Genomic DNA, 27513 nt, shown 5'->3' with positions numbered 1-27513 from the left:
TAATGATTAGTAAGTAACCTAATCAAACTGCAAAAATAAAGAAAAAGATTAAACAGTATAAGTAGTAACAGTAAAATAGGAAGAACACAATCAGGGGTACCTGTCATAAAACACTAAATTCTTTCATTGAGAGACAGAAACTGTAAGTGGGATAAAAACAGAGCTGTATAGTGTATGTGTAAGAAACACACTCAAAGTGATAAATGTTAAAAATAAAGAAATACTAGGCAAATGCAAACAAAAACAAAGGAGTGAAAATATTAATAAAAGGCATGGTAAGATTTAAGTTTAAACTCACTATCAGGGTAAAGAGGACTTACGTAATAAAAACACACAATTCATGATGAAGTGGTAACAGTCGTAAACATGTATATTACCAAGTCACATTGCAGGTGAATGATGCAATAACTAAAAAAAACTGTAAAAACTTAAAAAATAAAATGACAGTATGAATTTGAAAATATCTCTTTCAGAATTAAACAGATCTGTAGAGAAAACATTAAGTGAATATACAGAGGACATCCCTTGACTGGAAAATACAATTATTTTCTTAAGTCCACAGAACATTTACAAAGCTTGATCGAGATTCTGATCATACAACAGACAGATTTTAAGAAGTAGAGTTTTACATTTTCTGAATGTGACTAAAAAAAATAAAGAAAACGTAGCAATCTTTTGACTCAGCACTTCCACAGCCAATACTCTCAGAAGTTCAACAATATACAGTCACATATCACTGCAGCAGTTTGTAAGCGTAATTGGGAAAAAAAAAAAAGAAAAAGAAACCAGATGTCATCAGTAAGAGACTGGGTAAGTTAATTATGGAAAGGATATTGCTATAAACAAGAATGAAAACATCTTCCTTACTTGAATTTCAGCGAGAGACGCCATTGCCCACGCTATGGTTGATCGCAGCCCTGCTGTCTGGATATAAGCTCTGTTGGCTAAAGGAACCCTAGAAAGCAAAGAGCCTGGTTATACAGCAAATACCGCTGTTAGCTGCTGTGGGGTCATCTCTGACCCGTGGTGACCTTATATATAGCAGAACGAGACATTTGCCTGTTCCTGCACCATCTTCACAATCTTTGGTATGTTTGAGCCCATTACTGCAGCCACTGTGTCAGTCTACCAAATATTCCTATATGTAAAAGAAGAACACGATAGAAATAAAAATGATTAACCCGTCCACCCCTGTGAATCACTTTAACATATTCGTCAACACACACTAGAGTATTCCCTAAGCTAGAGAATAGTTTAACCTTATTACAAAAATGCCTTGTCTAACTGGCCAGTATGGTACTTCAAAAACGTAAAAATTTTTTAAGAATTGAAATTTAAACTCTTATGTACTTGATTTATGAAAATTTAATCACATATGAGGGAAATCTTTCTAGAGTGCTTAAATACTTCCCTGTCTTCTCATACAGAACAGACCTTTTCCCACTGATGTGGAGTTATTGAGAACACAGTGTATCGAGACACAGGTGTAACACGGGAAGTGGGACTGAACGGATACTGACACTTGAAATCTGCATTCTGCAAGTGCCTTTTGTAAACCTGCTTTTTGCTCATGTGCATCTTTTTCCAAAGATGAAATAAACATGACACTGCTTTGTCTACAATAAATGACTGAATTCAGGGCTGAAGCAGACATGTCCATATGACTCACTGCTCTACATTATTTATCTTTTCATACTTTACCCACCACCTCATCATTGCTACTATCAGTGTTTCTAGATTTGTTAGAAATATTATTTCTACCTTTCTAATGCAGTGAACAAGCGGCATCTCCTAGGAGATTTCAATGTATATATATTTTTAATTCCCTTGTATAATTTGTTGGTAAGACATGAAAATCTGATTTCAATAATTTGAGGTAGGCTTATTCCAAAACCACTAAGAAGGCTCTTCTACAAACATTACGCAAAGCCAGAACGCTTTCCAAACCCTCTTTAAAGGCTTTCAACAGAATTCCACGCATACGAACATTAAGTATTTATCTCTTTCACCATTTTGTTTCTCATCTTTCTTTGACTTTATTTTCAGTCATCCTGTTTTTGGTACATTTATTTCAAGTCCCCTAAAATCTCAGAATCAGACAGTGTATAAAATAGTATAACTGCATATTTACTGTTATAACAAAGAAGTTTTGCATGATAAACCCTTGGGAATGTCACTTTTAATAAAATTTCTTCAGGAAAAAACAATTCACACTATAATTCATATTTGTACCCATGGACTTGCAATCAGACAAGTAAACTGCAGGTGCAAAGACTATAAAATATTTGCTTATAAAAGTATCTTGCTCCTACAGGATACATTCTGCAATTGTCCTGCTACAAAACATAGTAGTTAAAACCAGAATTGTGAAGTTATTTTTTTATTTTAGGTCCCCCAAAAAAAAAAGTAGACTCACTAATGAAAACAGTCTTTGTCCAGTAAGCAGGGATTGTTTATGTGGAATCTTCGAAGCTTTTGACAATTATGTATACATTTTTACCAACAAGAATTTTTATTTTAGGGGAATCAACCACATTACTATGTGACAAAAGCCAACCACATTACTATGTGACAAAAGCAAATGTCTTCTGAGCTGGCTTAAACCTGGGCAAAGGTGATCTGCTGTAACTTCAACAAAGGGCCCCGTTACACAAGTTCAGGGGACAGGCTGTGTTCAGGAATAAACTCCTTGAAATTAAAAATAATTCTCTACTCTCATAGAATCTGGTTATTGGTTTTAATCAGATTTCAGCTGGCCTTTACATAACGCAAAACTACATGTGGTTTTGATTCTCTTCTCATGTATGCATTTCCTCTTTACTCTCTTATACACAATCTATCATCAAGCTGAATACTTCCTAATCTAGATCTCTAGCCTAGACTTGTCACCTGAACTTCAGATCTTTCTCTTCAAATATGTTCTTGGACATTTTTCACCTGGAGCTTAACAAGGTACTGCAAATTCAACAAGTATAAACTCAATACTCTCCTGTATTCGTACCTCAGCACATTTTTTATTTTCTTATGCATCTCTTACCATCTATATATTGGGTATCTTTATCTATACCTATCTACACTTTGTCACCTCAACTCCAGACCTTCTCTTTACATATCTACTTGGACTGTTTTCACTGAGTACACTTTTTTTCCCCTGGATTTTGTAGTTCAGTGACTGACAGCAGTATCTACTAGGTGCCCAAATCAGAAATCTGGAAGTTATTCCAGACTCTTTAATTATTTCTTGAATTTGCGGCCTCCTTTTGTTTTGCCTTAGTTTAGTTCCTCATCAGGAGCCCTGATGGTGCAATGGTTAAGCACTCGGCTGTTAACCAAAAGGTTAGGAGTTCGAACCCACCAGCTGCTCTGTGGGAAAAAAATGAGGCAGTCTGTTTCCGTCAAGATTACAGCCTTTGAAACCCTATCAGGCAGTTCTGCCCTGTTTAATAGGGTTGCTGAGTCAGAATTGTCTTGATGGCAGTGGGCTTGGTTTTTGGTTTTAGTCCCTCATCATTCATCACCTAGATTATGATAAGATTCAACCTATCTCTCTGCCTCTCTTTTTACATACCTCCATTTTTTTTCTTTTAATGTAACCTTTTTGGTTACTTTTCAAAATCACAAATCTGATCGAATCACTCTTTCCTTAAAATTCTTATTACTTTTAGAGTAAAATCCAAGTTGTTTAAGACAGTTTATAAGACATTTGTTCAGTCTCATCTTCTTCCATTCTGTTACGCATTCCCTGTCCCATCTACAGTAAACTACTTGCCAGCCTCCCATACAAATCAAGCTTCCTCATACCTCTGTACCTTTGCACATGCCACTCCTTGGCCTGTAACGTTGTCTTCTCTTGCCCACCTGGCAAACCCTTACTTGTTATCCTTCAAGTCTCCACTTAGGCGATCCTTCTCTCTACACAGTCTTTGATCACCCATCCTCCAGCAGAGTTCGATCCTCTCTCCTAACTCCAGTGGAGCATTTATCACATTTGTTCCACCACTATACTCAATTCACTGAACTCAATAACCATCTTATTCATCTTAGAACTTTCCACATTTAGAACAATGCTTACCATATAGTAAGTACTTAATAGACATTTCAATGGAAATTCATTAAAAAATAATAACCTTATTTACTCTAGTAAATGCTTCTTCCCTTCCTTCCCTAGTTGCTGAACCATTTAAAAAATGTAATAGTTGAAATTTATTTAGCTTTTTTATATCCTAGAAGGAAACCCTGGTGGCACACTGGTTAAGTGCTACGGCTGCTAACCAAGAGGTTGGCAGTTCCAATCTGCCTAGGTGCTCCTTGGAAACTCTGTGGGGCAGTTCTACTCTGTCCTATAGGGTCGCTATGAGTCGGAATCAACCCGACAGCAGTGGGTTTGGTTTTTTTTTTTTTTATATCCTAGAAACAGTGTCAAGGATATTCAAATGAGTTATCTGAGCTTCACTACAAAGCACTGATTGCTGAAAAGTGAAAAGGAGTTGAAGCACTTACTGATGAAAATCAAAAGCTACAGCCTTCATTCAGTATGGACTACACCTCAACATAAAGAAGACAAACCTCCTTACCAGTAAGCAACACCATAATAAACAGAGAAAAGACTGACGTCAAGGATTTTATTTTACTTGGATCCACAATCAACACCCATGGGAGCAGCAGTCAAGAAATTAAACGATGTATTGCATTGGGCAAATCTGCTGCAAAAGACCTCTTCAAAGTGTTAGGAAGTAAAGATGTCACTTTGAGGACTAAGGTGTGCCTGACCCAAGCCATGCTATTTTCTATCACCTCACATGCATATGAAAGCTGGACAATGAATAAGGAAAATCAAAGAAGAATTAACGCCTTTGCATTATGGTGTAAGCAGAGAATATAGAATATACCATGGACTGCCAAAATAATGAACAAATCTGTCTTGGAAGAAGTACAGCCAGAGTGCTCCTTGGAAACGAGGATGGTGAGACTTCGTCTTATACACTTTGGACATGTTGTCAGGAGGGACTAGTCCTTGGAGAAGGATATCATGCTTAGTAAAGTTGAGGGTCAGCAAAAAAAAAAAAGGAAGACCCTCAACAAGATGGATTGACACAGTGGCTGCAACAATGGGCTCAAACATTGTAATGATTGTGAGGATGGTGCAGGACCAGGCAGTGTTTCATTCTGTTATACATGGGGTATTATGAGTTGGAAGAGACTTGATGGCCCCTAGCAACAATGACAAATCCCTGAAGTAGGTACTATTATTTTTCTGATTTTATAGCAGAGGAACCTGACACTTTGCCTAACGTTGAATAGTTAACTTGTGGAGAAGGTAGAATTCAAATCCATGGTTCTTACCCACTAGGCTATACCATACTATGTGATGTGTACAGTGTGGCACAGCTGTATATAGTTAATGCCCTGTGTGGCTACTGACATCCCAAGGGTTCTTTTCTGCAAAGAAAGCAGAGCTCTATTACGATTAATGTCTTTAGGGACTACTGAGACATAAATTTTTATGTGGTTCTCACACTGCATGGTTGCTCTATCCTCTGTTTCGTCACTTGTGACTTTTTACTACCATCAAGATCACTAGGCTGCAGCCTCTGAGCTCCACTGTCACTGCCATCTGCTATTCAATTCCCTCTTTCCCTCACACATCAACAAACTGTTCTTCTTAGCCACATGAATCATAGAGACCGCTTCCTTCCTTCGCTGAGGTAGTCAAACTAATCACAGAACATCTAATGCAATCGTATTTTCAACCACTGCTCATTCAGGGTCTGAGTCTTAATTTTCAGATACACACTTTTCATCTGTAAACTTTTAGGTATGTTAGCAGTTATTATTTGAGATGCCATAAGCAGGACTTCTTCAGTGTTTCTAGCAAGTATTCAAAAAATAAAATATAATGCCTCTAAAAAATAGTCACATAAAAAGTTTATAAATATTTGTTAATAAAATAGCATAAAATGTAGCATATTTATACACAACTAAAAACTTGTCTTTAATTTGCTACTAAGAATTTAAATACATCGGTGTGGTACTTAATTGGCACTGTTGGAGAGGAGATGTTCCTCCTAAGTCAATCTTCTAGATACATAAGCTCAGCCTTTTAGGGGCCAAAGATTTAAAAATGTTTAACTACTTAATGAATTCTTTAAAAAATATATTTCAAAATTTGCTGTTACTCTTCCTTACCCTTCTCTTGGTGACCATCAATAACTTCCTGGGTTGAAACGTGGCCATATTTCAGTTCTCTCCCACCCCTTCTGCTGTGTTCTGCTGTCACTGTACCTACTTTTGTCAGTACCTCTCTCGCTCACTGCTTTTAACGTGCTACATTTAAACTTTTATGGAATTTTAAAAAGTCAGATGGACGAAATTGTTCAAGTTAAAGTCAATCTATTTTACAAATACTTTGCAGGTGTTAGGGCCTGGTGCTCCATAGGCAAGGGAGTAGGGTAGCCTCGGAGTCTTTCAAGTGTAGGTGTAAAAGTGGGTTAGGTTTGGCCTGGGAGAACTGTAAAGTACTGAGGTATGCAGGGGCCAGGGAAACCAATAAGACATCAAGGCATGTGATGACCTCACAGGTGTTACGGTGACAAGAAATTTTATTTAGCTCATGATCGTTGTACTCTAGAGGCTGATAGGGCCTACTTCATGAGTAGCACACGGCAAGAGCTTAATCATTCAACATTTATTAAATATCTATAATGTTCTCAACAGTGTGCTCATCAACTACTATAGCTCATCACCAGATGAAAGCTATGACAATAACCTTAAGGCAGTTTTTTTTTTTTTTTTAAATCCTAGTTCTAGCTTGCAGATTTATATGCGTGAGCTTAGGGCAAATGGCGTATTCCTGAGTCCTTAAACACATAGAACTTTATGACCTTAAAAAAATTCTATTACTAAAATCACCTAGAAAAAGGTATCGAAATCACTTTGTTTTATGTACACAAGGCTATGTATATAAAATCTTTTGTAGATGTCTATAGTATTTACATACTCCCAAGAAACTGAAAATAACTATTTTGATTCAATCAGCTCTTTCTTCCCAAAGTACCTAGAAAGGTACCTGTAACATGATAAAGGTTCAATAAATAGTTTTAAATAGAGAAAGGTACCACTTGTACTTATTATTATATAGGACCCTGCATGATTAGGAAAGTACTTGAAGATTTAATTTAAAAAACTGGCAATAATCTCCCATACTAAAATAATTATGTTAATATACAAGATAAATTTTAAAAATTACACTGTATTTTCCATTTTTTTAATTAAAACTCCAAGATGCCAACAGGCTAAAATTTAAGCCTATAAAAATCATAATAGAATAGAAATAATATAATGATAGAATTAGACATAATTTTTAGTATTAATCATGTAATCAGTGTGTTACTATAATCAAACCTTTCACAGCTCAAAATGGTCAGATCAAATCGTATCCACCAAGCGCCAGGAAAACATTTTGTTAGCGTACACAAAGAACTCAAATTCTATGCCTTCATCTCCCTCTGTTATATCAATGTTTCATACTATAAATAAAAACTATAAAGTTCTTAATTTTACAAAATCTCCTAAGGGACCATCTCAAAGCTTAGAATACAAGTATTTACCTGAAAAAAGGAATCCCCACCACAGAGTAAATGTCATTTAGATGTATAAAGATCTGAAAGAACAAAGACAGAAGTTAGAAAGGAATTAAGAAGCTCCATTAGCAAATTATTTGAAAACTTCAATTTTGAACCTATACAAGCTATATTTTAATAAAAAATTACAAGGCCTTATTTATCATACCTGGAAAACTGGAGATAAGTTTTTGTTTCTTCAGCAGTGACAAACTAAATTGTAAGTACGTTTTGGAGAAAAATTCTGAGGTCAAAATGGGTATACAAATTTTATGGAGAATCATTTATGAAGAACTCAGTACAAACTTCCTCACCAGAAAATCTTTGAATTATTGTAAACGAATCACTTTCTAGCATTTGGGCTAGGGGTTTCCTAAACCCACCCAAATTCTTTTAATAAGATTCTATGGCACACAGAGCCTTCACAGTCTATACACACTCACTGGGAACAGAAAGCTTTCTTCAAGCCACATACTGGGAAGCAAAAGTGCCCCTATTCTCTCTCTACAGTCTACAAGGGGGTTTCTCCCTCTCTTTATTTTCTTTCTTCTGTTAGGCCACGCAGAAGATTTAAATGCTTCATATAACCATAGCCCACGTAAGTTCTAAAAATAAGAAGCTTTCTTACTTTTGTAGTCTGATGAGGTTTATGGAATACTTTAACAATGTTGTTTTAGTCCTAAAGAGTACTTTGATCTCTGATACCTTCATCTCAAAGATATTTTTAATATAAGAATTTTGATCAGAATTATGCTAATACTGATGAATTTTCAAGAAAAAAATTATCTGGGGTGAACTCCAAATAGTCAATTTAATTCTTTGATTAAGCGATACACCACAACTAATCTATTTTTTTATATTATTCATTTTAGCAAAATTATTTATTGATATTTTAATTCTTTCCTATTAACACTTTACGGTGAAGATTTGATACAGTGATCTTGTTTTACATACTGAATGTTATTAAGAATAGCTTCTCCCACCATAAAATTTCTTTGTGCCCATGTTCTTCCATCAATTTCCTCAGAACAAAATTTAATATTTGATTCTTCTGTCAATTTTTAGCTGCAAATTTTACCATGTGCTATTTTAGTGATACCAGTTTTGTTTTGTGTTGATTACTGCTACCAATAATAGCTATTATTAGTTGCAGAAGAAATTGGCTACTGGAAATGGCTAATAGAAATTAAATTAGCTACATTTCTTCACTTATGAGCTCATCTATGAAAAAATTCTGAGTAATTCTGAGAGAGACAGAGACAGAGTCAGAGGGAGATAGAGAGGAGGAAATCAGGAGAGGAGAAGCTATGAGAACTAGAAAGGGGGAGATGAGAGGGAAAACATCCTCCTGACAAAATATTCTTGGGGTCAAAACAGGGCTTCCAACCCACTGGAACCTCTGCTGAGAATATGCATTTCTAACAAGTTCCCAGGAAGTTATATATAAGAATCACCTGGGGATCTTGTTAAAATGTAGATTCTGATTCAGCGTATCTGGGGTGGAAATGCAAATTCTCAGCAGAGGTTCGAGCCAGAATGAACCAGTTCAAAACCCTGGATCAAAGTACTTTGAAAGCACTGAAGGCTGTTAACACGGGAAGTGGAAGAGGGGAAGGACAAGGCAATGGATCAGGCTTGCTTTCATACATCTTTGTAATGTACTGCTTCACTTGATACCATAGACATGTATTATTTTTTTTATGCTGAAGAACATCATATGAAAAAATTAAACATTAAACAACACAAAATGTCCTGGTTTATTTGGCCAGCTATTAATCCATTTAAAGGCAGATAACGAGTAATAATTTTATGAATTAAAGAATCATAAAAATGACTCAATATCTGTCAAATTTGTGAGACGGTTTTTAAAAAATAGAAGAGTATTTTTATAGCTAGAATTTCCTCCCATGTTTTGACTTTGATGCCATTATAAAAGTAGTGTAAACTCACTAGAATAATCTGGAAAATAGAGAAAAAGAAAAAAACCCCATAACCCCACAACCCTAACAAAGCAACTACGAAAAACTTAGTGAATTTTGTGTAGGCCTGTCTTATTATAGACAGTAGTGACTTATTATGGGTTCCAGAGACTGCAGAGACTGCCATCTTTACAACCTTAAAATAAATGTTTTCCTTTTCTTCAACTGTGACTGAACAGCCCTATTTCAAAAAGCCCTATTTGGATAAGACATTTTCATCGTGAAGATTATCAGCCAAAACTATCTGTACTATTCTACTGCTACAGAGAAAACAGACTTTCGGATTCATGTAGGTAGGCTTTTAAAAAATCCAGAGTAAAATTTGAAAGTACAATAAGAAGGGCTGACACCATTGACAGTGTCTTTAAAGACTATTACAATACATTCTCTAAGTATATGAAATGAAACGTTCATTACCTCTAAATCTGGATTCCTCAAATCTGCTTTCCACCCAAACTGTTTCATAAGAGCAATTCCAATTACTCTTCCCACTTCCTGGAAAAGTAGCAAGTAATAGAAAAGTATTAAAAATAAAAATGTTAAGATTAAAAATAATCAAAAATTAATAAAACCTGTAGCAAGGCAAGCCATACTATCTGACGGTAATTTAGGGTTGCAATACTACAATTCTTGGAAGAAGTGCGGCCAGAATGCTCCTTAGAGGCAAGGATGGTGAGACTACGTCTTACATACTTTGGACATGTTGTCAGGAGGGATCAGTCCCTGGAGAAGGGCATCATGCCTGGCAGAGTACAGGGTCAGCGGAAAAGTGGAAGACCCTCAACAAGGTGGATTGACACAGTGGCTACAACAATGAGCTCAAGCATAACAATGATTGTAAGGATGGCGCAGGACCGAGCAGTGTTTCGTTCTGTTGTGCACAGGGTCACTATGAGTCGGAACCGACTCAACGGCACCTAACAACAACAACAAATACTATAATACTACACTATAGCATTTTCCATTGAAGGCAGTAAGGCTGCATTTTTACCTCCTCCGCATTCCAAACACACCCTGTGCCATCAATATCTACTCATTTGTAATCTCTATTCTAGTCAATTTAGTTACAGGAAATAACCAGATCATGACCCGGTTTTAAGAAATTGATGAGAGCTGGAAGAACTGTTTCAGCTACCACAATCTTACATGTTTAAAAATAACCAGATCAGAAGCATAATACTCAAACTTTGCCCTTTGTATCACTGAGCTTTGTGAAGCAGGGCTAACCAAAAAGGTTTTTGATGTAAACTTTTTGCGGTGCTTACTCTCCCTTCGATTCTTGAGTTATTTATGCATTTGTAGTCTCGGGTCCACAAGAAAATCACACATACAGGGCCTGGTACAGCGTGGCCATTCAATAAACACGCAATCAAACTGAAAAGAAACTCGAGGAAGCTTAGCCAAAAAAAAAAAAACCCAAACCTGTTGCCGTTGAGTTGATTCCGACTCGCAGCAACCCTACAGGACAGAGTAGAACTGCCTCATAGCATTTCCAAAGAACGGCTGGTGGATTTGAACTGCTGACCTTTTGGTTAGCTGCCAAGCTCTTAACTAGGATCGTGATATTAGGGTTTCCAAGTGCCAAGGACATTTATGAGTTTAAGGAAATTCTTAGGCAGAAATTAAGAGTCATTCTGTGGAAGGACATATTCTTCTAAAACATTTCAGGTAAAGTCAAGAAAAACTGAACGTTTAAAGATGCTGAACTGTATGATTAAGCCTAGTTGTCTGTTTAGGCCTAGTTATCCGTTCTCTGAGAGATTTCAGTCTCTTTTTAAGTCTAAAGAGTACTTCTTTTAAGAAATGGGAAACCACTCTGGGAGGTGAACATACCTGTGCAGTAAAGGTCTTTCCAACAGCCCCACTGCAGCGACAAGACACTCTGAAAGTCAAGTCTTTCTGGTTATGACCAACAATTGCTTTCTCGACATCGTTCCGAAACTCTTCTTCTTGAAAATTTTCTGTTTTAGTGATAAAATCTTCTTGCTGCAGTGTTTCTTCTCCTATTCGTTTTCCCGGGTGGCAGTCCTTGTTCTCTTTTATCTCTTGCATTTGCTCTGTTTTAAATTTCTTAGCAATGATCGTTTCATTCTCTTCCACTTTTCTTTTTAGTGGGTGAGAACTTCCTTGAGAAAGTTTTTCATTTTTTGCATCAAGTTCAAGAAGGCTTTTCCAAAGTGAAATGGCATTCAACCAACTGCCTGGATCATCATTTATAAGTCCTTGCATTTCATTAAGCATTTTTCCTAAACAAATGACATCTCAGTTAATCCCATATTGAAGCTTTAAAGACAGCTTGTCATACTCATGTCCCCTGAATTCCTTTACATTTACATTTTAAAAATAATTTTTATTAAATTCTTACTTGAGTAGTGATTTTACTTTAATCTGGAATTTATATAATTTATCAAAAGACATTTTCCAGAAGAAAGCTCATTCTTATATTGTATGCATACCACCTAAACTGTGATTTTTTTTTTCTGGGATGTATGACCTAAAATAAATTCCCCAAAATTAACTGAACTTGTTCTGTACACCACTCCCACTGGCACCTTCCCCTCCAGCCATATTGGCCTTCCTGCAGTTCCTCAAACCAAACATGCTCCCAACTCAGGGCATGTGAACTCGCTGCTCCCTCTTGCCCAGAACACTCTTCTAGACACCAGCAGGGCTCATTCTCTCACCTCCTTAGTCTTCACTCAGTGAGGCCCTCCCTGACCACTCAATTCAAAACATACACCCCCACCACCCATGGCAAGTCTTATATTCCTTTCCTGTTTTTTTTTTTTTTTTTAATCCATAGCACTTACCACCAGCTGACATACTGCATTTTATATGTTTTTACTTGTCTGTTCTCTATCTCACTTAACACGGCCCACGAGGGCAGGGATGTTTGTCTACTGTTTTCACTGCTGCGCTGTGTCCCCAGCGCTCAGAAGAATGCCTTACATCTGGCAGGCGTTCAATAAATATTTGTGGAATGAGTGAATGAAAAATGAATTGATTTCTCTAAACTATAAATACTTTAATACAAATATTTAAGAATTGGAAATAATTAGTAAGGCAGTATGTTTATTACAACAAATCATACTGAGACTGGTAAAGAGCTTGAGGAGGTGCTCTACCTATGGAGGGTATATAACTTAAAATACTGAAGAATGTGAAAGCTTTCCTAAACATAGGAATTAGGAGTAAAAAAAAAACTAGGGACTATATTTAATGTTTTAAAATTCCTACAGAATTATCATATAATATTATAGTAAGATCCTTATCCTATGACAATATATGCCTTCAACATATGCAGAGATTTAGAGTACATATCTATCTTTGAAATAATGTTGATCTTGCCTATAAAAATTAAGTTTAAAATACAGAATATTACAAACCACAGAACTCAAAAAAACTAAGTTAAAAAAAACAGATCAAATTGCAAACCACAGAGCTCAAAAAGAGAGCAACTGAATCTTGGGAGTATTTCATTTTAGACCTTACAGTATTAGCACATATCTGAAAATGAGTTTCCATAAAGCAACTCTTCAGACATACAACTCCCTCATAATTCAGGGATTATCAGCACAGTCAACATAATTTTTTTTTTTTTGATGAGCAAAGACCATCAAGAGGGTCCCAGAGTAATTACTGTGATTCCCGAAAGATGAGAGAGTGTGAAATACTGGGATGAAATTATATTGATCCCAAAGTATAATACTTTGGGACTCACTTTAAAACACTCTTTTCCTACCCTGCCTTGATTTCTTGCCATCTGTATCTTTCCTGAATCAGTTTACTGCAGAAAATACAATTGTGCAAAATGGGCACTCAAACTGAAGTTTAAGGCAGCTTTCTCCTGAGGCGTCTGACACTTCTCTGCTGTTTTCAGTAAGCTTTTAGAATTACTTTAGCAGAATAATTTGTAAAATTAGGGAGTGGACAGACTTCCCTTAAGGCCCTTTCAGCTCTAGTGCTTTATAAATGGACAAAAATGTATTCCAAACATTGAAGGTCCCAGAAATATGAAATTTTACTATGCAGCATTTTTCCAATTCTATCACTTACCAGCTAAAGGTGACGGTTTTGATCAGTTTATTAAAATAATGCATTTTGAGTTATTATATGCTTAGCGCATATCTCTAGAGAAGACGCCTGATCATAATTCTCAAAGAAAAAATGTGGCTTAGGACACATACTCTGAAGACAGAAAGCAGATTGCAAAGAGAAGAGATAGACTCTAACTGCTACAGTTAGGTGATAATTAATATCCGGAAAATACAGTAACAAATACACAATTAACGACCCCACAGGCAGGAATGAATCTTAAAAATGTGAAATGTCTAGATATTCATTATCAAGCAGCAAACTCTGGAGTACAATATATCACGTGTGTAAAAACAACAGGCACACATCATACCTTTACCTGCAGAAGAAACAGTAAGTGGAAACTGTTTTTTAATCAGCAAAAATAATCTTTCTGCAGATTTTAACTTCTTCAGCATACTCAAATCAGAACAGGTGGTGAAAAAAACCTTTCCTGAAACATATTCAACCTAGAGATAAGAAAAAAGAAAAATAGATATTAATGAGGCCCAGTAACCGAATAACAGCCATTTCCTATTTTTTCCCATTAAATGCAATACCATCTAGATTAACAGTAATAAAAACGGCCATTTCTTAGTATCTTACTATTTGTCAGGCATTTACTAGGCACTCCACATAACGTTTTTTTCCTCATGCTTATAAAACCCTGTAAAGTAATTTACAGAGTCACTAGTGGTGCCAACAGTTAATGCGCTTGGCTGCTAATCAAAAGGCTGAAGGTTTGAGTCCACCCAGAGGTGCCTCGGAAGAAAGGCCTGGCAATTTACTTCCCCAAATCAGTAACAGAACGCCATAGGGCGCGCAGTTCTACGCTGACACACGTGGGGTCACCGTGAGTCAGATAGGACTTGATAGCAACTGGTTTTTTTAAAGGTAGTTTATCATCCCCACTTTACAGATTAGGAAACTGAGGGTTCTGTAAAGCTACACAGTCAGCGATTAAGGTCGTAATCTTTCTATGTTACACTACTTCTTGTAAAGCACACATACACGTGCCCGTGTATTTACGTATATTACTAGAAAAACAGAACTGAAAATACTCAATAATTAGCAAACTTCACATACTATTTAAAAGCAGGCAAAGGAAAAGTATAATACACAGGAGAAATCAAGTGTGTAGTCCAAGGTTAGTATCAGTGGACATTTATTAAGCATCTATCTTGTGGTCTAACCAGGAAGCATACATCATATTTCTTAAAAATGAATAATAATATAACAGACATACACATTAAAGTATAAAATTAACAAGGCAGTAACTTAAATTAAACCAAGAAGGAAAAGAAAAAGTTTTAATATTATAACAGACTGATAAGCTGTAGGCACAATAAGTGGCACTGGATATGGAAGCCCACATTAGTAAAAGTTTTGGGAGGAAAATTCCCTAAGATTTGGGACAAGGGAGTCTAACAAAAGAACGAGGGCAACATGCATTAGTCGTAGTGAAAACCAGGCGGAAATAAACTGTAAGTTAGCATGGAACCCTTTATTGTACTACACTGAGAGCGTCAGAGGGGTGGGTGGTGAAGGCGCTTAGGCCAGCCTGATAAATGGTCATGCCATTTTGAGTACTACATATGGTAATGGTCAGCCATTACAGACTTTTGATGAAAATGGTGACAGCATGAATTGGCTGGTAGAAAAATTACTTTGGAAAAGGCATAAGGACTGAGTGTAGAATATGAAGCTAGTGGGAGAAGTATATCACTGAAGTAGAAATGATGAGACATTTGGCTGTGGGAACTGGCAAAGGGATAGAAGCAAGAAATACGCATCAAACAGAAACAAGCTTTGGAGACAGGATGGATATGTGGTGTAAGTGAGGGGAAAAAGGAAAATAAAAAGACCACTTATGGGGGGTCAAATGTGGTGTGGCAAATGGTGCTCAAGGACAATGGAATCCTAAACCTTTCTGGGTCACCCCAACCCTCTTAAGTTCAGGATGGATGTGGGCTGCTCTGGAATTTTCCTTCTTTTAGCAGTAGCCGTGGGCTGACTAACATGGTTCTAAGTCATCTCCTAGAACTGGGGCACCACAAAATGTGGGATATTCCATGTGTTTAGGTAGGTCTCATTCAGTAGGAACTTGAACCCCCTCCAAGGGTTTTTTGTTTTTGATCTGACATGGTCTAATGAAGCTTTTGGGATGGTAGTTTCTGGTGTTACCAATTCAGGTCGATGAAGGAGAATCCCTGCCAAGGAAGCCCTGGGTGGGCATCAATTAAACTTCAAATAGATTAGGTACCAGCAATGCAATTGACCACAAGAGATGGAGGAACTGATGACATCATGGGGAGAAGTGGGGAATGAGAAGAACGTTTGTTGTTAGTTGGTGTAGAGTTCATTCTGACTCCTAGCAACTCCATGAGTGCAGAGCACAACTGCTCCATAGGGTTTTCTTGGCTGTAATCTTCAAAAGATCACCAGGTCTTTTCTCCCATGTCACTGATGGGTGGGTTTGAACCACCAACCACCTGCTCTAGGGCAGACCATTTGCGTCACCAAGAGACCTTAGAGAATGTTTAGGAATCAATATTTAAACGGGATAATGAAGTGACCACAGGAATAACTTCTGGCTTATAGAATTTACTTCTGTTTCATCACAAAGCTAAAGTTTTCCCACTAAAGTCCAAACTAAATAAAAACCAAAACCAAACCCACTGTACAGCATCAAGTCGATTCCGACTCATAGCAACCCTATACATACCTCAAAACGCTCACATGTGTAAAACAAAGTTTAAAAACTTTTTTTAAAATTCAGATTTTATGTTATCCAACATAAAATATAACTGATATTAAAAAAAAAAAGCCATTATTAAACATTTTAACACACATGAAATATCTTGCCAAGATTCTGGGTGCATTAAACAAAATATTTTACTAAAAATGTATGGTTTTAAGAGTCAAGTCCTATAAACAGATAAACTGATGTAAATACCTAGACCAGTGATTTTCACTTAAGTAGTCAGTGATCTAGATTTTATAGTTCCTTAATTGTACAAAAATGTTTTCTTACTTACTTGACCATCAAAGGAAACATTTTATACAATGAGCTTCCTCAAAATATAATTTCTTTTTGGGGGGGAAGGGAAGAGGGAGAATTTCCAAAAAGAACATGGCTGAATATTAAGTTAATTAATAGGATCCCAAAAGTTTAATTTATATAGTGTGTCAAGTCCTAAGAATATGTTGATGCTTTGAATGCTAAACATTCTAAAAACAGAAAGCAGCAACATTTAAAAATCAACACAAGGCCTACATTCCCCTTACAAGTAATTAGCATGTAATCCATTGTGTATGTGGAAGCACTTCAACGTTTACCCTTTGTGAAGAGAAGGTATTATGCCTCAAAGCTGTAGGAAGAATGAATTTAATTGCTTATGATTAGAAAAACTGCTGAAGCTAGAGTTTTCCCTTTAGTGTGCACTGCTTATAACCAATCACATCCAACCACGAGACTTAGGGAGAAATGTACCATTTTAGAATATTTTATCCTTGAGAATTTATTTATATATACAATTTGCTTTTTTTCCCACTGGAATTAAATTATAACCAAAAAAAAAAAAAACCAAAAAACCAAAGCCAGTGCCGTCAAGTCGATTCCGACTCATAGCGACCCTATAGGGCAGAGTAGAACTGCCCCATAGAGTTTCCAAGGAGCGCATGGCGGATTCGAGCTGCTGACCCTTTGGTTAGCAGCCGTAGCACTTAACCACTATGCCACCAGGGTTTCCAAATCATAACCAAGTGTCTAAAACCAGCTAGTTTTACATCTAACACTTCCAAAGATGAAACAACGGCCTTTATTAAAGTTAGTAACAGCTCTGAACAGTTAGCATTTTGCCCTTCTTTTTTAAAATTCATGGACTAAGTCTAACACAAAGATTAAAACTTTAAATTTAGGTAAAAATGTTTAATAACATCGAGAGGTATCAAAGGTCTCCTAATTCTACAGATGCCATTTAGCTCGAGAACTAATTTTAAAGTGCTAAGTGAAGGGCTAAGTTAACTGGTTCATTTTAGAAGAGAACTCAAAAAATACTTTATTTAAATTTTAAAACGGCATTCAATCTAAGGGAAATGCAGACTCTTGAAAAAAGCAACCTTATACAGTCCTCCTATTAAATAACTATGAAATAACTTGGCTATCTGCTTTAGCTCTACCCCTACCATCATGACCCCATTAAAAAACTAAAAACTGGCCCGCCTATTGAGGACTTCGGATAATAGGCTTTGATATGTTGGTTTATAAAGACGGATGAATGAATTGACAGGGCCCTGCTGGCATTAAGGACACCATGAATAAATTCAATTTTATCTTAAAACAACTGTTTCTGTTGTTCGTACAACAAATAGCAGTATTCGATACATTAATCATTGTTATAAGGTAAAGCTTAATTTTTTCCCCAGTGTATTTCTCCAAAATCTAACTGAATAAAAAAACTTACATAGACTCCTGGGTATTTTTAAATATTACATGCACGACACACCCAGGAACCTGTAACAAACTCTGCCCCATCACCAGGGAATTTTGAAAAAACATCAGACGTGATTCTGACCAAGCGCTAGATCCAACGACCAATTTAAAGGAAATAGAGAGGACAGAGGAGCATGTTAAGCAACACCGTGGAGATGCAGTCAGAGACTCTAGACCCTGGGAAACTCCAGCACTGCTGTCCAGTCAAACCTTCTGGGAGGAAGGAAATGTCACATAATCTGTGCTGGCCGGTAATCATTAGCCACTTGTGGGTTCTGAGCACTTGAAATGTGACTAATGTATCTGAGAGGGTAAAATTTTTATTTTATTCAATTTTAATTAATTTCAATTTCAATTGCCACATGTGGGTAGTGGCTACCCTACTGGACAGATTTTAAACAGACACAAAAACAATAAAACTTAACAAAATTATAATATGTATAGAAACCATACGTGACCCATAAAGTCAAAGGTATTTACCATCTGGCCCTTAACAGAAAACATGTGCCAAACCCTGCTCTAGACTATGGGACAAACAACCCAGCTTCTTTAGCAAATAAACTACAAGGGGAAAAAGAGGGATGGAGGAAAAAACCTACAGATTATGAGACAGCGTATCAGCCAATTGTACCTGATTCAAATATACAAACTGAAAAACAAAAATGACATTTATGAGACAAGCTGAAATTTGAACATTAACTTATACTTGCTAACAAGAAATTATTAATTTTTACATATGATAATGGTATTGTGGCTTATATTATTAAGAGCCTTTTTATTATTTATTTCTTTTATATTATGCTACATATATTATTAAAAAAGTCTTTACACTTTATAATGGAGCCCTGGTGTTGCAGTGGTTAAGAGCTTGGCTGCTAACCAAAAGGTCGGCAGTTTGAATTCACTAGCTGCTCCTTGGAAACCCCACGGGGGCAGTTCTACAGGGTTGGTATGAGTGGGAATCAACTCAACGGCAAAAGGTTTTTATATTCTATAGATTTACTGATTTAGTTACTGATAAGATAAAATGATATCTGGAATTTGCTTCAAAATAATACGGTGTGGGGGGTGGATGAAGGAGTGAATGGAGCAGAATTCTCCATGGGTTGATCACTGTTGGAGCTGGCTGATAAACATGCATCATACTATTCTGTCTACTATATGTTTGCATTTATCCATGATATAAAGCTAAAAAAATATACAGGAGATTTTCTTTTGCAAACTATGTGCTGGAGGAAGCACCTACATCAGTCACCTGGGAGGGGAAAGGGTTTGCTTGTTAAACACCTGGGCTTGTTGGCAGCCTCACTGAAAAGCTTTTGGGGCTGGCACCAGGCGTATGCACGTCCAACAAGCTCCCCAGGTGATTCTCATGTTCACTAAAATTGGAAAAACACTGATTAGAATAATTATTTTTTAAAAGCAAACAATCACTTCTGAATTAATTTGTTTTGTAATTCAGATTTTAGATTTTCTTTAAGCAAGAAACCACAAGTTTCTAGTACTCTCTTGTCACTGCAAGAATGATTTTTAAGTATTCCTGTACAATTCACCTTACAGGAACATTTACTGAGTACCTACTATTTTCCAGGCACTTTTTTTATGTTACATGGTTATGTTACATGGAGGAGTCCTGGTGGCGTAGTGGTTAACAGCTTGGCTGCTAACCAAAAGGTCAGCAGTTCAAATCCACCAGCTGCTCCTTGGAAACCCTATGGGGCAGTTCTACTGTCCTATATGGTCGCTAGGAGTCAGAATTGACTTGATGGCACCTAACAACATGTTACATGGAAGGAGCCCTGGTGGCACAATGGTAGAGCACTCAGCTGCTAACCAAAAGGTTGGCTACTCAAACCCACCCAGCAGCTCTGCGAAAGAAAGACCTGGCAATCTGCTTCTGTACTGCCAGGAAAACACTACAAAGCAGTTTCATAACCTTTCAACCAGTGGAGACTTGCATGTTGGTATAATTCTGAACATGTTTCAGCAGCACTTCTGGATTAAGACAGACTAGGAAGAATGGCCTGGTGATCTGCTTCGGAAAACAGCTGGTGAAAACCCTGTGGATCTCAAAAGTCTACCCATAAAAATGTAAGACAAAGGCTGAATATTCTATTTCTAACAATAGCAGAATACGGAAATACCCAAATACCTTGGCCTTTAGGTAATTAAGCTCATTGTCAAGAAGTTTTTCCTTATACTTAAAATTTTCTTGGTGCAATTAAATTCCACCCCCCCCCCTTTTTTTTTGTCTTTAGAGAAGATGGAGAACAAGTGAAGATTTTCTTTTTTCTAATAATCTACACACCCAGATTAGGTCAACCCACAGCCTTCTATTTTCATGCTAAGCACTCTAAGTTAACATAAAAAAAAAAAATCTGCACAGCATTATGTCAAAGCTACGTAGTTGTCAAGGAGAGTGGCCCTGGAGCCAGGCTATCTGGGTGGAACATGATTATATTCTCATGCCTGATTATCATAGGCAGCTTGGGTTCCAATCCTAGCTCTGCCATTTTCTAGCTGCATGACCTGACTAAATTATTAGACTTATCTGTGCTTTATTTTCTTCATTTGTTAAATATGGAGTACCTACCTTATTAAAAAAAAAAAAACAGAAACAAAAATCCATTGCTGTAGAGTTGATCCTGATTCATGGCAACCCCATGTGTTTTAGAGTACAGCAGCGCTGCAGTTTTCAATGACTGTGATCTTTCAGAAGCAGATTGCTGGGCCCCTCTGGATGGATTCCAGCCAAAAACTTTTTGGTTAGAAGCCAAATGCTTAATTATTTATGCCACCCAGGGCTCTCACCTACCTCATGTTGTGTGCCATCAAGTAGATTGCGACTCACAGTGACTCTTTAAAATAGAACTGCCCCATAGGGTTTGCTAGGCTATACTCTTTTTTTTTTTTTAAATAATTTTTATTGTGCTTTAAGTCAGTCTCTCACACAGAAACCCATACACACCTTGCTACACACTCCCAATTACTCTCCCCCTAATGAGACAGCCTGCTCTCTCCCTCTACTCTCTCTTTTTGTGTCCTTTTCACCAGCTTCTAAACCCCTCCACTCTCTCATCTCCCCTCCAGGTAGGAGATGCCAACAAAGTCTCAGGTGTCCACCTGATCTAAGAAGCTCACTCCTCACCAGCATCCCTCTCCAACCCATTGTCCAGTCCAATCCATGTCTGAAGAGTTGGCTTTGGGAATGGTTCCTGTCCTGGGGAAACAGAAGGTCTGGCGGCCATGACCACCGGGGTCCTTCCAGTCTCAGTCAGATCATTAAGTCTGGTCTTATGAGAATTTGGGGTCTGTATCCCACCGCTCTCCGGCTCCCTAAGGGGTTCTCTGTCTTGTTCCCTGTCAGGGCAGTCATCAGTTGTAGCCGGGCACCATCTAGTTCTTCTGGTGTCAGGATGATGCAGTCTCTGGTTCATGTGGCCCTCTTTGTCTCATGGGCTCGTAATCACCTTGTGTCCTTGGTGTTCTTCATTCTCCTTTCATACAGATGCGTTGAGACCAATTGATGCACCTTAGATGGCTGCCTGCTAGCGTTTAAGACCCCAGACACCACTCTTCAAAGTGGGATGCAGAATGTTTTCTTAATAGATTTTATTATGCCAATTGGCTGAGATGTCCCCTGAAACCATGGTCCCTAGACTGCTGCCCCTGCTACACTGGCCTTCGAAGCATTCAGTTTATTCAGGAAACTTCTTTGCTTTTGGTTTAGTCCAGTTGGGCTGACCTCCCCTGTATTGGATGCTGTCTTTCCCTTCACCTAACGTAGTTCTTCTCTGCTATCTAATTAGTGAATACCCCTCTCCCACCCTCCCTCCCGCCCCTCTCTCGTAACCACAAAAGAATGTTTTCTTCTCGTTTAAACTATTTCTCAAGTTCTTATAATAGTGGTCTTATACAATATTTGTCCTTTTGCAACTGGCAAATTTCACTCAGCATAATGCCTTCCAGGTTCTTCCATGTTATGAAATGTTTCACAGATTCCTCAGTGTTCTTTATCGAGGCATAGTATTCCATTGTGTGAATATAGCATAATTTATTTATCCATTCATCCGTTAATGGGCACCTTGGTTGCGTCCATGTTTTTGCTATTGTAAACAGTGCTGCAATAAACATGGGTGTGCATATATCTGTTCATGTAAAGGCTCTTATTTCTCTAGGATATATTCCAAAGAGTGGGATTGCTGGATCATATGGAGTTCTATTTCTAACTTTTTTAAGGAAGCGCCAAATCGACTTCCAAAGTGGTTGTAACATTTGACATTCCCACCAGCAGTGTAGAAGTGTTCCAATCTCTCCACAGCCTCTCCAACATTTATTATTTTGTGTTTTTTGGATTAATGCCAGCCTTGTTGGAGCGAGATGATATCTCACTGCAGTTTTGATCCGCATTTCTCTAATGGCTAATGATTATGAACATTTCCTCATATACCTGTTAGCTACTTGAATGACTTCTTTAGTGAAGTGTCTATTCATCTCTTTGGCCCATTTTTTAATCGGGTTGTCTTTTTGCAGTTGAGTTTTTGCAGTATCATGTAGATTTTAGAGATCAGGCGCTGATCAGAGATGTCACAGCTAAAAACTTTTTTCCCAGTCCATAGGTAGTCTTTTTACTTTTTTGGTGAAGTCTTTGGATGAGCATAAGTGTTTGATTTTTAGGAGCTTCCAGTTATCTAGTTTTTCTTCTATGTTCTTCTACTTCTGATAGGAAGTGTTTTCGTTCTCATTGAATTCTATGAATTTCTTAATTCCATCCTTAACGTCATCTATAATCCAGTCTTTTTTGAGCATGGTATTGTTCAGTTTCCAAGTGTTTGATTTCTTTTCCCATTATTGATTTCCACTTTTATGGTCTTATGGTCAAAGAAGATGCTTTGTAATATTTCAATGTTTTGGATTCTGGTAAGGCTTGCTTTATGACCTAATATGTGGTCTATTCTAGAGAATGTTCCATGTGCACTAGAAAAGAAAGTATACTTGGTTGCTGTTGGGTGGAGTGTTCTGTATATGTCTACCAGGTCAACTTGGTTGATTGTGGCATTTAGATCTCCTGTGTCTTTATTGAGCTTCTTTCTGGATGTCCTGTCCTTCACCGAAAGTGGTGTGTTGAAGTCTCCTACTACGATTGTGGAGCTATCTCACTTTGCAATGCTGATAGAGTTTGTTTTATGTATCTTGCAGCCCTGTCATAGGGTGCTTAAATATTTAATATGGTTATATCATTATATAGTGTCCTTCCTTATCCTTTCTGATGGATTGAACTTGAAAGTCTATTTTGTCAGAAATTAATATTGCCACTCCTGCTCTTTTTGATTGTTGTTTGCTTGATACATTTTTTTCCATTCTTTTTTTTGAGTTTTAGTTTGTTTGTGTCTCTAAGTCTAAGGTGTGTCTCTTGTAGGCAGCATATAGATGGATCTTGTTTTTTAATCCATTCTGCCACTCTCTCTTTATTGGTGCATTTAGTCCATTTACATTCAGGGTAATTATGGATAGGTATGAATTTACTGCTATTGTTTTGATGTCTTTTTTTGTGTGTTGTTGACAGTTTCTTTTTCCCACTTAATTTTATGTGCTGAGTAGATTATATATTCTTCTTTCCTCATATTTGTTGTTGCTGATTTTGTCCCACATGATTCTTAAGGTTTCTTCATTTTTTTTTTAATTCTTTTATCTGATTTTTCTTCAAATATATTAGTGCCAAGTGATTTATCTTCGAGTTCAGAAATTTTAGCTTCAACTTGCTCAATTCTTCTCCTCTGACTTTCTATTGAGTTATCTAATTCTGTAATTTCATTGTTAATCTTCTGAATTTCTGATTGCTGTCTGCCTATGGATTTTTCCAGCTTATTAAACTTTTCATTATGTTCCTAAATAATCTTTCTGATTTCTTCAGTTGCTTTATGTGTGTGTTCCTTGGCTTGTTCTGCGTATTGCCTCATCTCCTTTCTGCTGTCTTAAAGGGTTCTGTATATTAAACTTTTGTATTCTGCATCTGGTAATTCCAGGAATGCATTTTCTTCTAAAAGATCCCTGGATTCTTTGTTTTGAGAGCCTGTTGAGGTGATCATGGCCTGTTTCTTTATGTGACTTGATACTGACTATTGTCTCCAAGGCATCTATAAGTTATTGTATTAGTTTATGCTTGCTTGCTGTGTCGTAGCTGCTTGCTTTGTTTTGTTTTGGTATACCCCTATGGGTTGTTTGAGTGAGCTAGCTTGATTATTTTCGCCTTTGGAGCTCTGGTGTCCTTTCCCCAGCTGGCTAGAGCTGTTATCAGATATGTCAGTCTAGGAGTCCATTCAGTTTTCTTGTATGAATTCAGCTCAGGTTTCTAGGTAGCTGATATCAAGTGTGTGGCACAGGCTCTGTCCTACAGTCTTAGAGGGGCAGGGGTGATTGGCATATATACCTGCACCTGATTGCTGCAGGGGGTCACGCTCTGAACAAGGCAGGGGGCTGAGAACCCACCCCCAAGTGTCTCTGAGGAAAACACGTCTCTGTTCCCTAGAGCGTGCTGGTGGGTGGGCACTGCAGAGAGACCATGGGCACCCAACATTTTTACTGTAAGGACTGGGAGGTACCAGTTACCCCTGGACCCCTGTTGCAGGTGGCTGGGCAACCTGAGTGGAGTCACCAGTCCTTAGGTCCCCGTTGTGGGTAGGTGAGAACCTTGATTAATAGGCAAAGCAATGTCAAACATCAAACACCCACCTCTCCACCACACCACTGAAATGGTTGGAGTTTGCCAACAAGGGCCTATTCTCCCGAAATAGGCCCACACACAGGTCCATGCAGAAGGGAAAGGTGCTCAAGGCCCACAGACGGTTTATGCCTGGACGGAAGCCGCTTCTGTCCTGAGCTCCCCCAGTTAATGGAGCTAGCAAATTCTCTTTTCCCCCCAGTTGCAAATTTTTTCCTTCCCCAAGGCTGGGAGGACGGCTCCAGGTGCTCACCAGGGTCTATCTCAGACCTAGGGATTCAGCCACTGAGCTGGGCTGTGGGGGGCGGGGAGCACGGTAAAATATATGCAAGTACTTAGCTTTTGCCGAGAGCGCCCTTCTCAGGTTCCGGAGGTGTGAGTGGGCTGTGTGGCTGGCTGCTTCTCCCTAAGGAAACTGCGGCCCAACACTAGGACCAGCCCGCCGCCACCACTGCCGCAGCCCGCAGCCCCTCTGGGAATGGTGCCTGAGGGCTCCCCGTGATTCAGGTCCGGCAACTCTTCTCTGCTTCCGATTGGTCTCTTCCTTCCCCTGCCCCTCAGTTCGTTGTCTAAGCTTGCATTTGATGTTCGGGATGCCCAGCTTGTAAAAATATACTCCTTTCACTTGTTTTTTCAAGTCTTTGTTGTAAAGAGGGCTGGATGGACGTGTCTGTGAACTCCGCCATCTCGGCTCTGCCTTAGGCTATAATCTTTTATGGGAGAAGATCGCCAGGTCTTTTCTCCCATGGAACCGCTGGTGTGTTCTAACTGCCAACCTTTTGGTTAGCAGCTAAACCTTAAACCCAGAAAAATCCCACTGCTGTCAAGTTGATTCCGACTCATAGCCACCCTATAGGACACAGTAGAACTGCCCTATAGGGTTTCCAAGGAGTGCCTGGTGGATTTGAACTGCCAACCTTTTGGTTAGCAGTCATAGCTCTTAACTACTATGCCACCAGGGTTTCCAAGGCTTATGGTTGTGAAAATTAAGCAACTGAACACAGGGTAAAATTATAAAGGCGTGCCTGCTGCATACTGAATCTTAATAAATGTTATCAATTATTATTATCTATTATTCCTTTTTTAGATTGGCTACATTCAACACTATTAAATTCTGTGACCAAAACTATAGCAGGTCGTCTAATATGGCTGATGTTATTCTTCAGGACACCCCGCTTCCCACACACACACACCCCACCGACTGCAAAAACTTCTTTTGGGGCTTCCACGCTGTAGGAACTTCCGGAGCAGAGTGGTCAATTTAGAAGTTTTCTTTTTCCAATAACACATCATTTATAGTGTCATATATACCCCATCATGATAACTGGAGTCTCTTCTATTACATTTTTCTTTGCTTTCAAGAAACCAACTGAGTGGGTTCTAAAACCTGAACAATCTTGTTCATGTCACTGAAATTAACAACATAAAAAATACAACCAGCAACTGTTAACTTCCCCCGGAAGTTGAGGCTATGAGTATATTGTAATTCTAGCTACCATTTACAGATTTTTTATTATAAAATGTACATTATAGTGCACACATGACAATCTTCACAATATTGCATGAGGGTAAGACAATGATCGTCAGGAAACTGAAAATCAAGATTTAAGTAACTGAACCTGAGGATTACATTTCTATCAGGGAACAGAGGATACTAAGATCTAATTCTAAGCACTACCAAGTAACTCCTTCTAAAAAGTCTAGGACATAAACTGCCCCAACCCCCTCTCTTTAAAACTTCAGCCGTGACAGATCCGCAGTAATGAGGTTCGACCTGCAGGGACAGAAACGACCGGCAGTTGTTCCGGCAGGAATTAAAGGACCCGCCGGTAAGCTCCCCAGGGCGGGGACCGTCGCCACGGTCGCTCCGGGGCTGCGCGCGGCTCTCGCGTCGCTTCCCGGGGCTAGGACGGACCCACCCGGGCGCGGCGGGGACGTGAAGTGCCGTCCACCTCCAGGGCGCCCAGCGCGGCGGACTCACCTGCGTGGCCGCCACCCGCGCCCGCACCTCTCGCATCAAGAACGGCTCCAGGCCGCGGCCTGCGGTGCAGAAGAACCGGGCGCCCTCGGCTAGCGGTGACCCGGGCTCAGGCCGGGGCGGCCCGGCCCCTCCCGGCGTCCCGGACATGGTGGCTCGGGCGCGGCCCCGCGGCGCTGGGTCACGTGGCCTCGGGCGCGCGGCGCGCTCCCGCGATCAAGGCGGCGGCGCGCAGGGGCCGGAGGTGCCAAGGACGCTGGAGGTGCCGGAGACGCTGGAGGATTGAGTCACGGCGGAGTGGCCTCGGAGGAGTGGCCCTTGAGGGCCTTCTTGGTTAATTAACTACCGAGAACCGCCTTGATCAGGCATCTGCAATCATTTAGAATTACAGGTGGAGGGGACATAATTGATCAATTAATTAATCCGTCTGTCTCATTTCCACATTGAGGAAACTGAGGCCTAGAGAGGCTGAAGGACAGCGAGTTAGCAGCATAGCTGAGGCCGGAACCTAGATTTCTGGATACCTAATCTAATTTCTTCTCCATCCCTCTCAGCTCCTCTCCTTCATCCGTCTCCGCCACTCTACTCAAATAGGGAGCTCTGTTCTGTCTTCACCAGGAATTGAACCAGCTTGGGAATCCCCAGAA

At 38.8% G+C, this 27513-nt stretch overlaps 1 protein-coding gene across 3 annotated transcripts in view; it reads right to left on the bottom strand.

Annotated features, from left to right (window-relative positions):
* Positions 1–27006, bottom strand: part of THUMPD2 (THUMP domain containing 2) — a 69221-nt gene extending 42215 nt beyond the window's left edge. For 2 of the 3 annotated variants that reach the window (XM_003416119.4, XM_023555307.2), the window contains exons 1-6: positions 26870–27006; positions 14007–14142; positions 11432–11844; positions 10016–10093; positions 7608–7660; positions 868–955 (exon numbers count right to left, since the gene is read on the bottom strand). In XM_003416119.4, the coding sequence (XP_003416167.2) occupies positions 868–955; positions 7608–7660; positions 10016–10093; positions 11432–11844; positions 14007–14142; positions 26870–26905 (804 nt within the window). In that variant the 5' untranslated portion in view covers positions 26906–27006. The remainder of the gene's footprint in view (positions 1–867; positions 956–7607; positions 7661–10015; positions 10094–11431; positions 11845–14006; positions 14143–26869) is intronic. The other variant, XM_023555306.2, reaches the window with a different exon arrangement.
* Positions 27007–27513: the final 507 nt, after the last annotated feature.

The sequence above is a fragment of the Loxodonta africana genome, chromosome 26, assembly GCF_030014295.1.
Source record: "Loxodonta africana isolate mLoxAfr1 chromosome 26, mLoxAfr1.hap2, whole genome shotgun sequence".
Classification (NCBI taxonomy): domain Eukaryota; kingdom Metazoa; phylum Chordata; class Mammalia; order Proboscidea; family Elephantidae; genus Loxodonta; species Loxodonta africana.
This window is presented reverse-complemented; position numbering and strand designations above follow the sequence as displayed.